The 17,836-nt window shown below is 37.8% G+C and overlaps 1 protein-coding gene across 1 annotated transcript in view; it reads left to right on the plus strand.

The window, feature by feature from the left end:
• Morc1 (MORC family CW-type zinc finger 1) overlaps positions 1-17,836 on the plus strand; it is a 122,388-nt gene that overhangs the window by 45,773 nt on the left and 58,779 nt on the right. Inside the window, exons 10-11 of the mRNA XM_070028873.1 lie at positions 8,016-8,141; positions 12,201-12,306. Of these exons, the coding sequence (XP_069884974.1) occupies positions 8,016-8,141; positions 12,201-12,306 (232 nt within the window). The remainder of the gene's footprint in view (positions 1-8,015; positions 8,142-12,200; positions 12,307-17,836) is intronic.

The following is a 17,836-nucleotide window of genomic DNA, read 5'->3' on the forward strand; positions in this document are numbered from 1 at the left end:
TATCAAATCCTGACTCTGAGGGAATGCTCTATGGAAGAGGGATCTTGGGGCAGGGTTTGGGGGGCAGATTATTAGTAGTCATGAGAGCAGAGGCTTCATGACTGAGATTGATGCCATTATATAAGCGGTGTTAGCAAGACCCCTGTGAGGTTAGGGTGAGAAGATACCAAGAAGTGGACCCTCTACAGACTATTTTATTAAGATGTCTCTTTCATTGGGAGCCATGCATTCTCCAATAATTGTCTCTCATTAATAACACTAGCAGTTAGTGATCAGTGATCAAATCCCATAAAGGTTCCAAAAACAGTTACTGTAATTCTATGAGATTTTTATTTTATTAGTTTTAATATTTCAACAAAGAAAAGCATCCTGTTATATACAATTTGGTTACCCATTACACTAATTTGTAAATTCAGTTTGACAGATGCAGTAGAATTCTAAACTGTTCAAAATTTCTTTGAGTAAGGACTTGATGTGATAGGAAACAGAGACAATGAAAACATTCAGATATGACATAGAAACTCTATGTAATTAGTTATGAGGCGTAAATGTATGCTCTATGTAAAATCTTCAATTCATGTCAACTCCTACCAATAACTGGATGATGGTTCAAGAGTTCACTGGTTTACTTCTATTGGGAAAAATCATATTCTTAGGTTTTATCCATTTACTTTTTCCTGATGATTGGAATCACTACTGTCAACAGCTCGTTGCTTCCTTTGTCTTCTGATTGTACTTATCATGATGACTTTAATTTTCATTGAAGGTTCTTAGAGGATCTCACCTGTCCAGAAAAGTCTAGGACCTCTATTTCATTTGGAATTCTGTACCATTTGATATTCCTTTGTTACACTTGAGCAGGAGCTCCCAATCCTCTCCACTAGCCTGTTTGTGTGCCCTGTAGAAAAGAAGAGAGGGTTATGTTTAAAGACTGGACTTTTCCCCCCAAAGCTATTTATTGAGAGGTCTTTTTCAAATTATGCTAACATACATGCCATTTTCAGATCTACAAATATGACATTCGGGTACATTTCCATTACTGTGCATCCATCAGAACTTTTTACCTCAGAGCTTTTGCATGAAATGAAAACAGTAATCACTTTCCTAGCAACGACATTTCCTTTTGTTTGGGCAAAATTCTTTTTTTCCCTTACATTCTTTTGCTATTATCAATTAATTCCATTTTGACGTTTGTCTGTGCATGCCATGTGCTCCTTCTCTCTATCACTCTCCGTCCTACCCCCTTCCCCTTTAGCAAGAAGCTTCATTCTTCCATTTCACACATGCATATAAAGTATTTTGACCCCATTCACCCACCCCATTCACTCTCCTACTCTTCCACTAGGACCCACACCTCAGGCAGGACCTGTTTTACATTCCTACAATTCATTATTTTTTTTAGTGAATCATAATTGTTCAAAGGAATTTTCACCACGGTGTTTCCTACATGCATATGGCAATATTTTAATCAAGATGACCTCTTGCTTACTCTCCTCAGGAAGTCTTTCAAAGCAAGACACCACAGAGTGCTGGTGGCTCACGCCTGTAGTCCTAGCTACTCAGGAGGCTGAGAGCTGAGGATCATGGTTCAAAGCAAGCCGGGGAGAAAAGTTCATGAGACTCTTATCTCCAATAAACCAGCAGAAGACTGAAAGTGGCATTGTGGTTCAAGTGGTAGAGCACTAGCCTGAGCTGAAGAGCTGAGGGACAGCACCCAGGCCCAGAGTTCTAGCCCTCACAACCAACCAAAAAACAAAAACCAATATCACAAACCTAAATATAGACCATCTGAAGAAAGGAAATAGATTTAAGTACCTTCTCTGTCTTATCATTTGCCTGGTGCTTGAGATAACAAAACAAAACAAAACAATTTTAGATCTCCTTATTGTGATGGAGACCATCAAAGCTAGGCTTTGATCATTTACTGTGGGACTTTCTTCCTTCTCTGGGCAAAAGGATGGGGTTTTTTTTTTTTGGGGGGGGGGGAAGGGAGTCCAGTCGTGGGCCCTGAACTCTGGGCCTGGACACTGTCCCTCAGCTCTTCAGCTAAGGCTACAACTCTACCACTTGAGCCACAGCACCACTTCCAGCTTTTTTTCTTTTTTCTTATGTGGTGCTGAGGAATCAAACCCAGGGCCTCATGCATGCAAGGCAAGCGCTCTACCACTGAGCCACCTTCCCAGCCAAAAAAAGGATGGCCTGGTTGGTTTCACACATGCTCTGAATGAAAGCTATCTAGGAGGATGTTGCATTTCTCTTTTTTTCAATAGGTAACATTTCTGAATGTCTCTTTTCCTTACTATATTTGAGAAAAAAATGTAGTATGTAGTTGCTAGTTTTAAACAGCTCTCAGAAAATTAATCAGGTAAATGTAAGCATCAGGAACATTTGGAATAACGTATTCTATAAGCTAACTTTTCACTGTTTTTTCTCTAGGGAGATTTGTTTCAGAAATGGAGACTTTCATCCTATGTGCATTAATGCCGAATAATCCAATTAGTTTAACAGGCTTGTTGATTCTTCAAACAAAGGCCTCAGAATATGTATTCTTTCACAACTGTGGATATTAGCTGTGAGCTTTCAGCTATTTACTTTTTTACAGTCACAAACTGTAATTTTAAATCAACCTGTCTTGGGGATATTAAGCGAATATCATTTTGGGGTCAATAAATTACTTAGTTATCTATATGACTTGTTTCACAGATGGATGGAAACATTTTAAATGTTATTTTTAAAAGTCAATTGCTTCTTAAGTTTTGCCTTTTTATTCATACATAGGTGAAAGGGCAATCTAAAACCTTTCAATAAGACACAGGAATACACCAATTTATGAAACCATATTTTTAAAAAGTCCTATCTATATGCTACTCAGTGAAGGTCAACCTGAAACAATAAATTATTGTTGTTGATTTTTATCATTTCTAGATAGAACAGGTTGGACATGAATTTTCACACATGTATATGTTCAAGCCTATTCGCTTGCACACGCAATTTGGAGATGTCAGTACACACCCAACTTCCTTTGTCAGTCTTCACTATTGTTTTGGAACTCATGTATAACAAGTAGTTGTATAAGTCTTTTAAAGACTGACACCTATAAGAAAATAGAAACTGAAGCCCTCCTTCCAGATGCTGTGCTTACCAGGCTGCTGGAACACTTCCTGGTCTCCAGAGTCCACTCTGTGGAAATTCTGTTTTCATACCATGACAACTACAAGTGCAAATTGTGTATGTTGGAACCGCTTCTGGCTGAAGGAAGGGAGTCACTATTACATTGGACGTTAGCAAGAATACATTCTCTCTCAAAATCTTTTATTTGATTTTTTTGCCCTTATATCACCTTGTATATTATTATTATTTTAAGCAAGTTTAATTTTTATTAAACCTGGTCTTTAAATGTTTGGGCTAGTAAGTTTTCTATTTTGGCTTTTAGTAATCAGGAATTCTTTAGTACTATTTAGTCCCATAAGACCTCCCCCCCCCAACCCCCCCCCCAAAAAAAAAAAGAAAAAAAAGAAGCATTGTGTATCCGCTACTGAAATAGGATCCCATTTGCTGTTACTGTCTTCAAGGATTTCACCATCCAGAGGGAATAGCAGGCAGAATGTGAATTAAAGCATAATGTGCATAATGTGTATAATGTATAAGTATTTAAGCGTGGTGTGATCACAGGGCTGCCTTGAGGAACATGTGCTTGTGTTTTTAACAGCCTACTAGTTTTCCCACTCCTAAATAAATGTCTGTGTTGGGGATCACAGTGGAAATTGATTCATCTGGTAAGTTAGCTGTGCTGTATTAACTGTTTTAGTTAATGTTTTCTGGGGGAGACATTATTTCACCTTCATTTGAGTACAAACAACACATTAGTGAGGTATTTTGTCAGGAATTATAGTGGCAACATTTTCGGTGCTTGTTAGGTACAGGATGCTCAGCTCCATGTTGAAGCTACGCTGGGTTATAAAGCGCATATTTTCCCATGGAAAGTCATGGTTTGTACGGGGAAGGAAAGACACAATACATCAACCACTATGTCTCTGTGAGTCTGTATCAGATCTATCCCTGTGTACAGTGGGGCAATGGACATGGATAAATTTACCATGTATATGTCAAAAATATTTAGTACACACACTATTATTTAACTATCTCTGCCATGCATTTCTAGAATACTCCTCATTTTGTAAACTCCTCATTTTGTAAAACTGCCATTCTAAACTCATGAAACAACTTGTTTCCTCTGAACTCACCCTCTGTCTATTCCTTTCTATCTCTGTGATTTTGAATCAAATCTCATACAAGTTCAAAATCGTGTAATATTTGTCTTTTGGGTACTAGTATATTTCACTTAATACTTTCAAGGTTCATATATATTATAGTATATATCAGAATTTCCTTCCTTTTTAAGGTTGAATAATGATTTTCCATACATGCCATTTTTACTCTTTATCTGCAGACAAATATTTGAATTTCTTTCATACTGCTATGAATTTACTGTATACAGCCATTTCTTCAAGACTCTGCTTTCTCTTTCTTTTTAGGCAATTTTCAAATACCGTGTTATTAACCACAACATTTAGTAGATATCTCAACTATGTACCTGATATATAACTGAAGATTTGTTTTCTCTTTTGACCAGCATCTTCCCACCTTAGCTCCGGTCCCTGTTTCTTGTAAGCATCATTGAGCTTCCTGCTTCTGTGAGCTCAGATGTCTTAAGGTTCTACATACAAGTGAAATGCTGCAATATTTTTCTTTCTGTGCTTGGCCTATTCATTTAATATCCTCCAGGGACATGTACAAAGTTGCAAATAACAGATCTTTCTTCTTTTTAAGATCAGGGAGTGTTCCATTTTATGTATTCACTCTAGTTCTTCAACTTGTTCCCCTGGTAGTGAACATTTGGGTTGATTTCATATCATAGCTGTTATGAATAGTCTTCGATGAATGTGGAAGTGCTGATGAAATCATACTGACTTAATTTTCTTTGGATAGATTCCTAGAAATGAGATTATCACATCACAGACGGTTCTGTTTTTTATTTTTTTTATTTTAATATTTGGTAGTATTCATTGATAGAATCATGATTACCAGGGCATTTCTTTATTGACATTGTTGATACTGATTCGGTTTCTTTATTAATTAATAGTCTACTCAGATTTTCTGTTTCTTAATGGTTTAATCTTGGCAGGATTTGTATTTCTTGGAATTTGATCACTTCATTTAATTCATTTAATTTATTGGGGGTATCATTGCTCATATGTCTATCTGGATATCCTCTGTGTTTCTGTAGAATTGGTAGTCAGTATTATTTCTAATTTTAGGAACCTGAATCTCTTTTTTTCCTTAGTCCTTTTAGCACAGGTTTACCAATTTTATCTTTTTAAAAGAACAGGCTTGATTTCATTGATTTTTTTTCTCACCAATTTTTGATTTCATCTGTTTCTATACTGATCTTCATTTCTTCTGTTAGGTTTATGTGTGAAGTTTTCTTTTTCCTTTATTTTTCTACATCCTTAAATGTAAAGTGAGGGCTTAAAATTTGATTATTATTTTTTCTACATTTTAATTTAGCATCAGTTAATTCTACAAGAGGTTTTATTAAGACATACATGCATATAATATATATAATATATAGCATTTATTATATATAATATAATGTAATATATATGATATAATATTCCTTTCCTCACTTTCCTTCATTCCCCTCCCCTGATTCTCAACATCTTTCACTGTTCCATCCCCATACATGTGCCTACAGCATTCTGACCATATTCACACTCCTTCACCTTCTCTATGGGCAGACAAGAGAGTCTGCATTCCTGTCACTCCTTTTTTAAATGTATTTTAGTTGTTCAAATGGTTTTACTGTGGCATTTCACAATACACATGTAATATTTATTTTATTAACTCCAGTTTAGAATTCCCAATCCTCCCAATCTTAGCTTCCCAAGTGCTGCAAATTCAGACATAGGACATCACACTAGATCCCAAAGTAGGCATTTTTTTCGAGATCTTTTCCATTGCTTAAAAAAAAAGTGTTTGGTTATAAATTCTAGCCAAAGCACAGTGTTTGCTATGTCCATACATTTTGTTATGTCATGATTTTATTCTCATTCACTTTTAAGTACTTTCCCATAATTTATTCTTGGATCCATTTGTTGTTTAATAGTTGTTTGTTTAATTTTGAAGAAATTTGTGAATTTTCCAGTAGTTGTTTTCTCTGCCCTTCTCCTTTCCCTTCATTTCTTCCTTCCCTACTCCTTCCTCTTCTCCTCCCTTCTCTTCTCTGTTCCCTTTCCTTCCCTTCCCATTTTAGTGGTCTGCTACTAGGTGCATAAAAGTTTATAATTATTTTATCTTCTTGATCTACTGAACATTTTATCAATATATAGTATCTTTTGTTATTCCTTGTAAATATTTTATTTAAATTGGATATAAGCATAGTTGTTTTTGTTCTATTTTTGGTTACTTTTGCAAGAAATATTTTTTTATATTGTTTCAAATCAATTTGTTTCTTTGGATCAAAAGAAATACTTTTCTTCATCATCTCATTTGCAAATAATTTGTATCTCAATAACATATACCAGGATGACATTTTAAAATCCATTCTTCTAATCTTTGTCTGTTGAATGGGAAGTTCATTACATTTACATTTAATTAATGAGGTGAGACTTTGTTCCTTTTACTGATTGCTTTCTCAGTGCCTTGTAGCTGTTTGTTCATCATTTCTTGCAGTACTGTTTTCTTTTATGTCTAATTGTTGTTTTTTTTTTCAGGGAAACATTTAAGTTTCTTCTCTTTTCCTGTCATGTACATTCCTAAGCCATTTTCTTTTGTAGAGATCGCAGCACATTAAAATTATAACACTCCAGCTTGATGTCCGTTAATGCTGTTCCTTAAAATATATTCTTAGACATTTTATGGTTGTTAGTATCACAATAATATTTATATATTCTATGTATGAAACATTAAGGAATTTTTTTTGGGGGGTCTGGTCGTGGGGCCTGAACTCTGGGCCTGGGCGCTGTCCCTCAGCTCTTCAGCCACAGCACCACTTCTGACTTTTTTCTTTTTTGCTTATGTGGTGCTGAGGAATCGAACCCAGGGCCTCAGGCATGCGAGGCAAGCGTTCTACCACTGAGCTACCTTCCCAGCCCACATTAAGGAATTTTAATGGAAGGATATAGTGTAGAATTTAGGGCTTGTGTAGAGTACCAGCCATATAGACTGGGAGGAAAACAGAACTAGAGGTAAAGTAGAGGAACTCTAGTTATGTAACAAGAATAGTAATTTGTATTGATACTTCTTCTTTTTTTTTTTTTTTTTGTAGTACAGGGGTTTGAACTTGGTGCCTCACAGTTGCTAGGCGGGTTTCACCACTTGAGCTATGTCTCTAGCAATTTTGTCTTAGTTATTTTTTTCATATAGAGTCTGAGCTTCCCTCAGACCATGATTCTCCCATTTATGGCTTCTCCTGTAAGTAGGGTGCCAGGTGCATGCCACCTCACCAAGCTTATTGATTGAGGTGCAAATCTTCTTAACTTTTTCCAGGATGGCCTTGAGCCATGGTTCTTCCAGTCACTGCCTCTTTAGTATCTGAAATTACCAGCATGAGCTACTAAGCCCAGCCTTACCAATAATTTTAAAGTTTAATTTGCACAACCCTTCCAGAGATTATTTTAAAATAATAGATTAAATAGCAGTATGATTTATTGCAATAGTAAAATTGTAACTTTTATAATTGCTATTGTTTTCAGTTTTATTATAAAGGTAGTTTATTTATTGCGTGTAGTCTGAAAAAAATCAAGAGTATAGATCAATAAATATTACATCTATAACATCACTATAGTGCATCCAGCATTAATACATCCATCTCTCACTTCTGTTCCTGATTTTTACACAGTTGAGATCATGTTGAATACATATGTATTTTTAACCACACTTGCCCTTGCCAATTATCTTGACTAGGTTGGTTTTATTTTATTTCATTATTCATTGTCTGGCTTTCTTTCCTTTAGGCAACAGGAACCTAACAATGTTTTGGAATGACCTTGGATACGAACATAATAAGGACCTAGAGAAATCATCAGAGATTCAATACCAAAGGAGACAAGCCATGGCCATTCCATTCATGATGCAGTGTGGTGAGTACTGAAATACATTGTAACTAGCAAATACTAGTGAACTTTCAAATGCACAAGTCACAGTGTTATAAATGGTGGCTTAAAGTGGTGAAATGAGTAAGATATGATTCTTCCCTTCAAGGTTGGTACAGTGTACAAGAGGTTAAAATACTGAAGACAGAAAAGTAGGTAAATGAAGTAATAGAAGTGATGAGGTCTTAGAAGTAAAAAAAAAAAAAAAAAAAAGCAGTGGAGGAGCAAAGGCAGACTATACTACTAAGATATGTCTCCAGCTCCCTTTTATTGTAGTAGTAGTAGTAGTAGTTGTTGTTGTTGTTATTATTATTATTTGGTCAGTCATGGGCCACAACTCTGGACCTGGGCACTGTCCCACAGCTCTTCAACTCAAGATTAGTGCTCTACCACTTGAGCCACAGCACCACTTCTGGCTTTTTCTGCTTATATGGTACTGATGAATCAAACCCAGGGCCTGCATGCAAGGCAAGCACTGTACCACTGAGACACCTTCCCAGCCCTGTAGTGGTTATTTTAAAATAGGATCTTAAGTCCAGTTCGGGCATATGCCTAGATCACAATCCACCTATTTTAGGTTTTCTATTATAGCTGGAATGATTGGCATGTGCTACCACAGGAAACATTCATATGGAGTCTCACAGATTTTTCTGCCTATTAGGTATATGCTTCAGTTAAAATATTTCTTGGAGAGAAATAAACAGACCATTTTTTTTCTATGAGTCATGTGTAACACTAAGACATAGGATTTTTATGATTGATAACTGCATTCATGATGAATAAATAATGGAAGACAAAACTATTATATTGAGTAAACCTGTTCAAGGGCTTTGAATTCTAGAATGAGTTTTTACTTTGATAAGCAGTGGGGAGGTATTGGAAGTTTTTCAGGAGGAAAATAACCATATGTGAATTACATAAATAAATAGCTATGGGAATTAAGGGCAATCTAAAATAGTTATGGGAATTAAGGGCAATCTGTTTTCCACAACAAATGTTACAGTGGAGAAGACAGGCAAGGCCAGGAGAGCCTGACCCTTTCCTTTCATCTGGGAGTTTTCTGGAGAAGCTCTCCTGGCTAGATGGAACTTGTAGTGAGGCAGCATGGTCAAGGATGATTTGGTAGACGGCCAGAACAAAAGAAGAGGTCAAACTCTGATGATCTATTAGTGTTGTAATTTAAGCTCTATGTGAACATTGTAAATGTCTGAGTTAATGTAAGATATTGAAGGGGAACACACATGACTATATTTAAAAAGTAATATTGAATAAATGGATGACAGTATGTGACAACTTACCACATTGTAATCATAATGGATAACAATTAACATATATATGTATGTATGTATGTATGTATATATATATAAAGGTGATGTACAGAGAGGTTACAGTTACATAAGTCAGGTAAAGAGTACATTTCTTTTTGAACAGTCACCTCTTCCCTCGTTTTCTCAGTTTTTCCCTCCTGATTCTCCTCCCCAACAAGTTGTGGTTCATTTTCAGCATAATGTCTAGTCAGTATCACTGCTGCATTTGTTCACCCTTTGTCCCACCATTTCTGTACTCCCCCTGAAACAGAGAGAATTACATATAAGATAAAGGGTAAAGAATAAAAAACAGCAGCAAAGGAGAGAGAGAAAAGCAAAATAACAAAAACCCTCCTGTTTCCCTTTCTTTGAGTTCATTCCGATAAACACCATTTCATATAATCATATGCACATAACTATTGAGTCTTTGTGATCCTTTCTTAAGAATATTCTCCTTTGGTCTCACTCTGTGAATGTTAGAGTTCCATGGCAGAAATGGCTGTACACATGGAGGAAACTGAAGCTACATACTTATATGTCACCCTGCACCAAAATCAATTCCAAATAGATCAGATACCTCAATTGATACCAGATACCATAAAACTATTACAGGAAGGGGTAGAGGAAAGCCTAGCACTCCTAGGCACAGGTCAAAACTACCTAAGTAAAGATTCAGAATCACAATAAATCAAAGACTTGATAAATGGGATTGCATCAAATTGATGCACAGCAAAGGACATAGCTAGCAAGATAAATAGAAAGTCCACAGAATGGGTGATTTTCTTTTACTAGTTATGTATCAGACAAGGGCCTCATATCTAAAATATACTTAGAGCTCAAAAAATTAACCCCTCAAAAATAAACCTTCAAAGAAACAACAACCCAATTAATAAATGGGATAAAGATTTAAAGAGAGACTTCTCAGAAGAAGTACAAATGGTTGATAGACTCATGAAGAGATGCTCAACATCTCTGCCAATTAGTATATTTTTGATGTGTACCACACACTGTTAGAATCCAATCTCCAGTGCCTAAGAGCTGTGAAAAGGAACAATTATTTCATCTCTCAAAGGCCTTTTTCCCCTCTTTTTATAAAATAACATGTATACTTGCCCTTATATCATGGGGCTGTTGTGAGCATAACCAGTTAATAGGTTTGAATTAATTAATAGGTTTAAATTCATTAAAAGTTTTAAATTTTAGTTAAATAATAGGTTTAGAATAATGAGGTTTACTGAAAGTTTGAAAGTTTCTTTAAGTTCTAGCTATTATTATGCAATTTCATTCTCAGTATTATGAGAGATACTAATATTAATCTCTTTTTACAAATGATTTTACTTAATCAGAGGGGAATCAAGTCATTTGCTCAAGATCATAGAAGTTGCTAGAGATGGAGCAATTCAGATGAACCGAGGCCAGCTGTTTACTAAAAGCCAGCTGCACTGTGCCCAAATGGAGTTTAGGACTGAATTTTTGGATATCCTGAAGAAAGTGGCATTTCTTGAGCTTAAAGTCAAGGAGGGACCATAAGGAGAAAATAAACAACAAAAATCAGAAAGTGAAGATTAGCGAGTGGGAGGAGAGCAGAGGGCAGTGCAGAAAAGGCAAATGTGTTATAAGTTTCAGAGATCCTGGGGCTGAGAAAGTGGTTCAGTAGTAGAGCGCTTGCCTTGCATGTATGAGGCCCTGGATTCGATTCCTCAGCACCACATAAGCAGGAAAAAAAAAAAAGCCAGAAGTGGAGCAGTGGGTCAAGTGGTAGAGCGCTAGCCTTGAGCTGAAGAGCTGAGGGACAGAGCCCAGTCCTAGAGTTCAGGCCCCACGACCAGACCCCCCAAAAAAGAAAAAAAAGATTCAGAGATCCTGACTCTCCCTTTTTATGGTATTTGCGTGATTGGAGACAGAATATTCTCTCAGAGATGGCTGGGCAATAGGCTGCAAAAAGTGAGCAGACAGATTACCATAATTCTTACATGGTTTAAGAAGAGAGAGAGTGGAGTCTGTTGGGATTCTGTGATCCAAAAGTAACTTAACTGAAAAAATGCTTAAATAAGGATACAGGTTGACCCATTGTAACAATGAGATGTACAAGACACTGTGTTTTGTTTTTTGGTCGATGGTGGGGCATGAACTTTGGGATTGGGCGCTGTCCCTCAGCTCCTCAGCTCAAGGTGGGCACTCTACCACTTGAGCCACAGCTCCATTTCCAGTTTTCTAGTGGTTTTTTGGAGATAAGAGTCTCAGGGACTTTCCTGCCCAGCCTGTCTTTGAAGCGTGATCCTCAGATCTCAGCCTCCTCAGTAGCTAGGATTACAGGTGTGAGCCACTGGCACCCGATGACACTATGTTAAAAACGAACTTTACAACTTGGGGGGGGGTGGAGTTGGGGAGGTGGGGAGGGAAGGGAAGGTAGGGGAAAAAACAATGCTCGATAGGAAATGTACTCATCACCTTATTCATGTAACTGTAATTCCTCTGTACAGTATCTTTACAATAAAAACATATATATACATATATATAAAAGTAACCAACTGAAGCAATAATAAAATTAAAGATGAGGATAATAATAATGATAATAAAAACAACTCTTAGTGGGACCCTAGAGCGACTTGAGGAGTTGTGCTTTATTGTGTTTATATGACAAAGGGTTCACTCATTTTGGTGCCTGAAAATGGGCATCATATATTGTGGCATCCATTTCTGATTGTGGTCTCTTGTGTGCTTTTGTTTTGATGATCAGATCTTTGCCTTAAGTGGAGAGTCTTACCATACCCTACTGATTTCCAGAAAAAGGAATTTCTTGATGCGTGGATTTGTGCTAATAATCCTAACCATTCGGAAAACAGGTAGTTTCTGATCACTTTCTGAAAATTCTTTATCAATCTTTAATTCCTAAAGTACGTTTTATGAAAGTGGAAAAAATTTTCAGCTGTAGAAAGATTGTAGCTTAGTAACTACTCTCTTTTTTCATACATTTTTATTGTAAAAAATACTGTACAGAGGGATTACAGTTACATGAGCAAGGTAATGAGTACATTTCCTATTGAATATTGTTGCCTCCCCTATCATCCCTTCCCTCCTACCTCCACAACTCCCCCCTTACCCCCTCCCCCCCACTCGCCGAAATTGTAATTAGTTTTCAACATACTGTTTTGTACATCTCATTGTTACAATGGATCAATCTGTGTCCTTATTTAAGCATTTTGTTTTTTCCCTTCCCCTCCCTGAATTAGAGAAGTATATATACAAGATACAGGGTAGTGACATCAAATACAGTGAAAACAGGGGTTATACCATGGGGGAGGAACATACAAAGAAACAAAAAAATCACATGGTACATTATAAATACATTAGAAACATTAGCATGAAAGAAAAAAGGTATTTGTGTCCCTATGTTGAGGTTCATTTCACCTAACATTATTTTATATGGTCATATGTACATAGCTTTTGACCTTTTCTACTTGTCCTACACATGTAATAGTTATTGCAAATAAGGGAAACCATGAGACTTAATATAATTTTTTTCCAAGTCTTTCCATTTCCTAACAAATGGGGAAATGCCATTCCTTCTGATGGAGGCATAAAATTCCATTGTGTATGTATACCACATTTTCTTGATCCACTCATCTACTGAGGGGCATCTGGGCTGCTTCCATATCTTAGCTATGGTTAAATAATGAGTAGCTACTCTCTTTTTGAACTCCTAGCCTCCTCTGGCTAGCTCTGGAAAGATTATTTTGTTTGTTTTTCCATCATGTAGAAGAAATCTGGATGGAATAATCACCAGGTGTTGGATGGAGAAAAGTTCTGCACCTCCATCAGCAGGAGACCTCAGCCTCCTGAGTTCAGTTTTCAAGTTCATGTTCACACAACATACAACCTGATCACACTGGAGTATAATTCAGAGGGGAGTATCCAGGGACATTAAACTGTTAGGCTACATGCATGTTTCTATTTAGAAGACATAGATTGATTTTATCACTTTATGCTCTGGAGGAAGAAGTTAAGAATAAAACAGGAAAAAGGCTGATTAAATATTGATGGATGTCAGTGTTATTACAAGCCCTTGCTAGACTAATCTTCTTTCTCTAAGGAGAAAGAGTTAGCATTCCCCTTTAACAAAGGTACCCCTAACTCAAGCCCTGCTTCTCAGTGCAGTATGTTCTAAGTCCTCTAGGTTGATATGGCAGTGGATCAATACTGCTAATATAGACATTAAGGTAGTAATTCTTATTTGTTTATTTTAAATCCTGGCCTGAAGAAGTGAGCAAAAATTATCAAAGCAAAAGAAAGCAAAGCATTCAGAAGCTGCTGTTAAACAGGGTGGTGATGGCTCATGCCTATAAAGCTAACTACTCAGGAGGTTGAGATCTGAGGATCTTCATTTGAAGCCAGCCTGGACAGAAAGAATCTATAATATCCTTCTCTTCAACTAACCACCAAAAAGCTGGAAGTGAAGGTGTGGCTCAAGTGGTAGAATGCATACATAAATCATAAAATGTCAAGTGAGATCAGAACCTTTTAGTTCATGCCCCAACCTGGGCACACACACACACACACACACACACACACACACACACACACGCACGCACGCACGCACGCACGCACGCACACACACACACACACACACACACACACACGCACGCACGCACACACACACACACACACACACACAAACACACACACACACACAAGCTTCTGTTAAAACCTTTCTGCCTAGTGTCTGCAGATTAATTTTATTTAGAGATTGAAGACAAATGTGAAGGCCTGCAAGGGTTCTTAACATTTCACATGGCCTGGAGGTTTTTCAGTCTCCCTTTCTTGTTCAGCAACATGACCTGTATTTTTCCCAAATAAAATTTTGACACAGAATAAGTGTCAAATAAGTGCTAAACTGTCCTAACTGAGTTGGAGGCCAAGATCCTGGAGACCAAAAGCAACATTTCTATTTCTTTATTCTTTGCTCCCTATTAAAAGCCCAATACCTCAGGGAGCATGATCATGAATGACCCAGTCTCCTTCCTTTGAGAAAAGTCAGAATGGAATCTACAATCTAGACTCAGAACCCTCATGATATGCCTAAGATCCACCTTTCTGATTCTGTCCCCAACCTGGGACTTAGCTATCTTCTAAACAAAGCCTAGACTTTGTCTAGCATAGTCAAGGATTGCAATCACTTACTATATGCTAAGAACTTCCACAGCATAGGATATGGTTTAGATTTTAGACTCTGGGCCAGACCGTGTTTAATCCTTATTCTACTGGCTTTAAAATCTGAGACAAATGATAAATCGACCCCCTCTCTCTCACTCTGTCTCTCTCCCCACACCTCCTTTCTCTGGCTGGTCTAGGTACTGAAATTAAGGAGATCTCATTTGAGACATTCCTTTGGTCTTTTTGCTTTCACTTTGATTTTTGGATGTGTTTTCCTGGTAACTTTTCCCAGCTGGTCTTGGACTTCTGTCCTCCTGTCTCTACCTCCATAGTGGCTAGGAACACAGGCATTCACCACCACATCCAGTTTCAAACCTCTCATGAACTCAGCACCCTGTTCCCTAGAAGGGAGAGGATGGCAGCAGTTATCTCGGTGCATCTTCTCTGGGTTCCACTGAGCTGCTTGTGATGACAACTTGCTGAAAGGTCTGGGGGATGGGGTGCGGGGGGATTGGTCCCTTAGTGACAGGCCACCAGGATGTCAGCCTCTTCCTGAAATCTAGCCATCTCCCTATGATTTCTGCATCCAGTCATAGGCCTTGTCAGAACCACAGAGCTGGAAGCTGGCAGTAACAGCTGTCCTGCCAGCTTCCTCTAGTTTCAGTTTACCATTGTCCCCAAATTGGCACACTCTCATCCACTTCTCTTCAAAAGTGGGGATGCCATCACAGATCATAGTAATAAGTCTCAAGCCTACATTAATTCCATCTCTTTTACACATGCAAATAATGACACTTGTGAGAAGAGGCAAGATAAATTTAGTCATGTTGACAGAAAACTGATCAACCTTGAAAGTCTATGAGGCAAAAAGTACTTATATTTATAATTGTCTCAAGTCCTTGATGTTTTAAGTACACTGACATCATATTGACTATCTTTAGCTCACTTCCATTGAAAAGATGACAAAATACACCTAAAGTGACAGCAAGGAGTTTAGAGATAGCTGAAAGTAAACCTAATTACAAGGGCAGTTACATGGAAGTTGGTTCTTCCCTCATGCGGAGCTCAGCACCAGGGATGTAGGTTTGACATCTGCCAGGATGAAGAGTAATTCAACCACTGACTTTTCTCAGTCCTCTGATTCAGTATCTCAGGCCAGGACACACCGAAACCTAAAAGACTATGCCCAGAGACATACATCCCATTAGATTTTGATAGAATCATATAAAACAGTGCATTAAAATGATATGAAGTGAAGTGGAATTGTTCATTAGGTGGGGGTCCCTTGAGTACAGGGAGGTAAGAAAGAAAGTATTGTATTTACAGAAAATATAGCCTGTTGTCAGCGGTTAATTGCCAATTGTCAGGAGCATGCCAATGAACAGCAGCTGAATGAACAATGTTTGTGCCTGAGCCAGACACATATTAACTGTTCCTGTCATAGCAATCATGTATCAGTCATTTCACCTGGACAAATGTCCTATGAACTTCCCCTATTTCTCAGAGGAGAAAACAGAGGCCAAGAAAGGTTCAGTAACTTGCCCAGAATTCCTCCTTCAAGATGAAACTTGAAGCCAAGAATTTGATGCAAAAACCTACTCTCTTGCTGCCTTACCATCCTCTCTCAGAAGGCAGCCTTTTACATTCCAGGACACCTGATTCCACTTAAGTCCTTTCTCCTTTCCAAGGCACACTATGTTACAAATGGTAGGGTTCAGACTGGAGTAGCCTGGGTGACATAAAATACAGCCAGTGTTTGTCACGTGACTGAAGCTTCGTTTTCCTTCCCACTAGGAGTCCAGAGGGAGACTATCCATTATTGTCACAGTTTCTGAGAAATAGATATCCCTACACTCCCATTTCATTCACACTATGCATTTATCTGCATTGAAAGTAGGGATTACCGGCAGGGGAAAGATGATGCCTATTACCTGGCTGAACAACAACAACCAAAAAGTCTGCATTTTGAAAAGGCTGTTGAGTAAAATCTATGGGTTGCATTGCATATGCAAATTTACTTCCAAAATGCTTTAAGGGAAGACAATAGAGTAGACTGCATTTTCATAAAAATACTTGAGGTTTCTGTTTCCTGAATAGAAACTTAAGAGCCACAAGGTTCTTTTCTCAAGTGAAATAGAGGCCTGCCTAGGTACCACCACAGATGTCTTCTGAACCACACTGTGGGTGGTGGTATATATAGTAGCTGTTCCTTGCATTTGTTTATATAGCACCTTTCCTTGAAAATAACAATAATAGCTAACACCATATGTGGGTGGAATTAAGTGGTTTTTTTTTTTCATAGTAGTACTTGAATTTGATTGTAGTTCCTCACTCTGCTCTGTTGGTAGGGAGCAAGAAAAATATATGTTGCAGCCCTGAAAAACAGAAATGGAAGCTTTCATAGACTTTCCTTCTCTGCTTCACATGGGGAAGGGTCTCTCTACTTTCAGCCTCTTCCTTCTTCCCTCTTCACCAAATACACACACATTTTTCTGTAAACTTCGTCCTTTCCTTCTCTTTCTGGTAACTGTCTCCCAAATGAAACTCCCATCTTCTCCCATTTATCAGGATGAGAAAAGTCCTTGATGTAGAACAGGCTCAGAGAACTGACCTGAACTTTTACACCACAGCCATGTCTCCAGCCATTCCTGGTCTCTCCACAGTGTTCACAGGGGAGTTGAAGTTCTCAGAGGTGCCAAGATAAAAAACAAAAATCCCAAACCATAATACTGTACTTTTATAAGTTAAAAAGATGGCTTCAAATCTGCCAAATCATGTGTGTGTGTGTGTGTGTGTGTGTGTGTGTGTGTGTGTGTGTGTGTGTGTGTGTGTATTTCAAATCATGTATTCTTAAAACAAATGAGTTAAGTGCTTATTCACATGCATAGCCTGTTTATTGCTCATCAACACACAATTCTGCATGATTATATAATACAAACGACTGGGGGGCAGGATGACTGCCAAATGCAGACGGTCTGATAGCAGCAGGGAATGATGGGAAGGGTGCTATAGTAAAGCTCATCCACAGCTTTTTGGTGTGGAGGCTTCCGAAGTCTCAGTAAACTTCCCTTCTTCAGTCTACCCCTGAGGAACAACATACATTGCACATGACTGGTCTTCCAGTAATCCCAACTCACAAAAAAGAGTATCTATGAGTTTCAGAGGTAGAACTATTTAATATATTTTAGAGCTGTATAGACTTTGTACTCCAATTTGATTTTA

Source organism: Dipodomys merriami, unplaced genomic scaffold, assembly GCF_024711535.1.
Source record: "Dipodomys merriami isolate MVZ:Mamm:240054 unplaced genomic scaffold, mDipMer1.0.p SCAF_2, whole genome shotgun sequence".
Taxonomy (NCBI): domain Eukaryota; kingdom Metazoa; phylum Chordata; class Mammalia; order Rodentia; family Heteromyidae; genus Dipodomys; species Dipodomys merriami.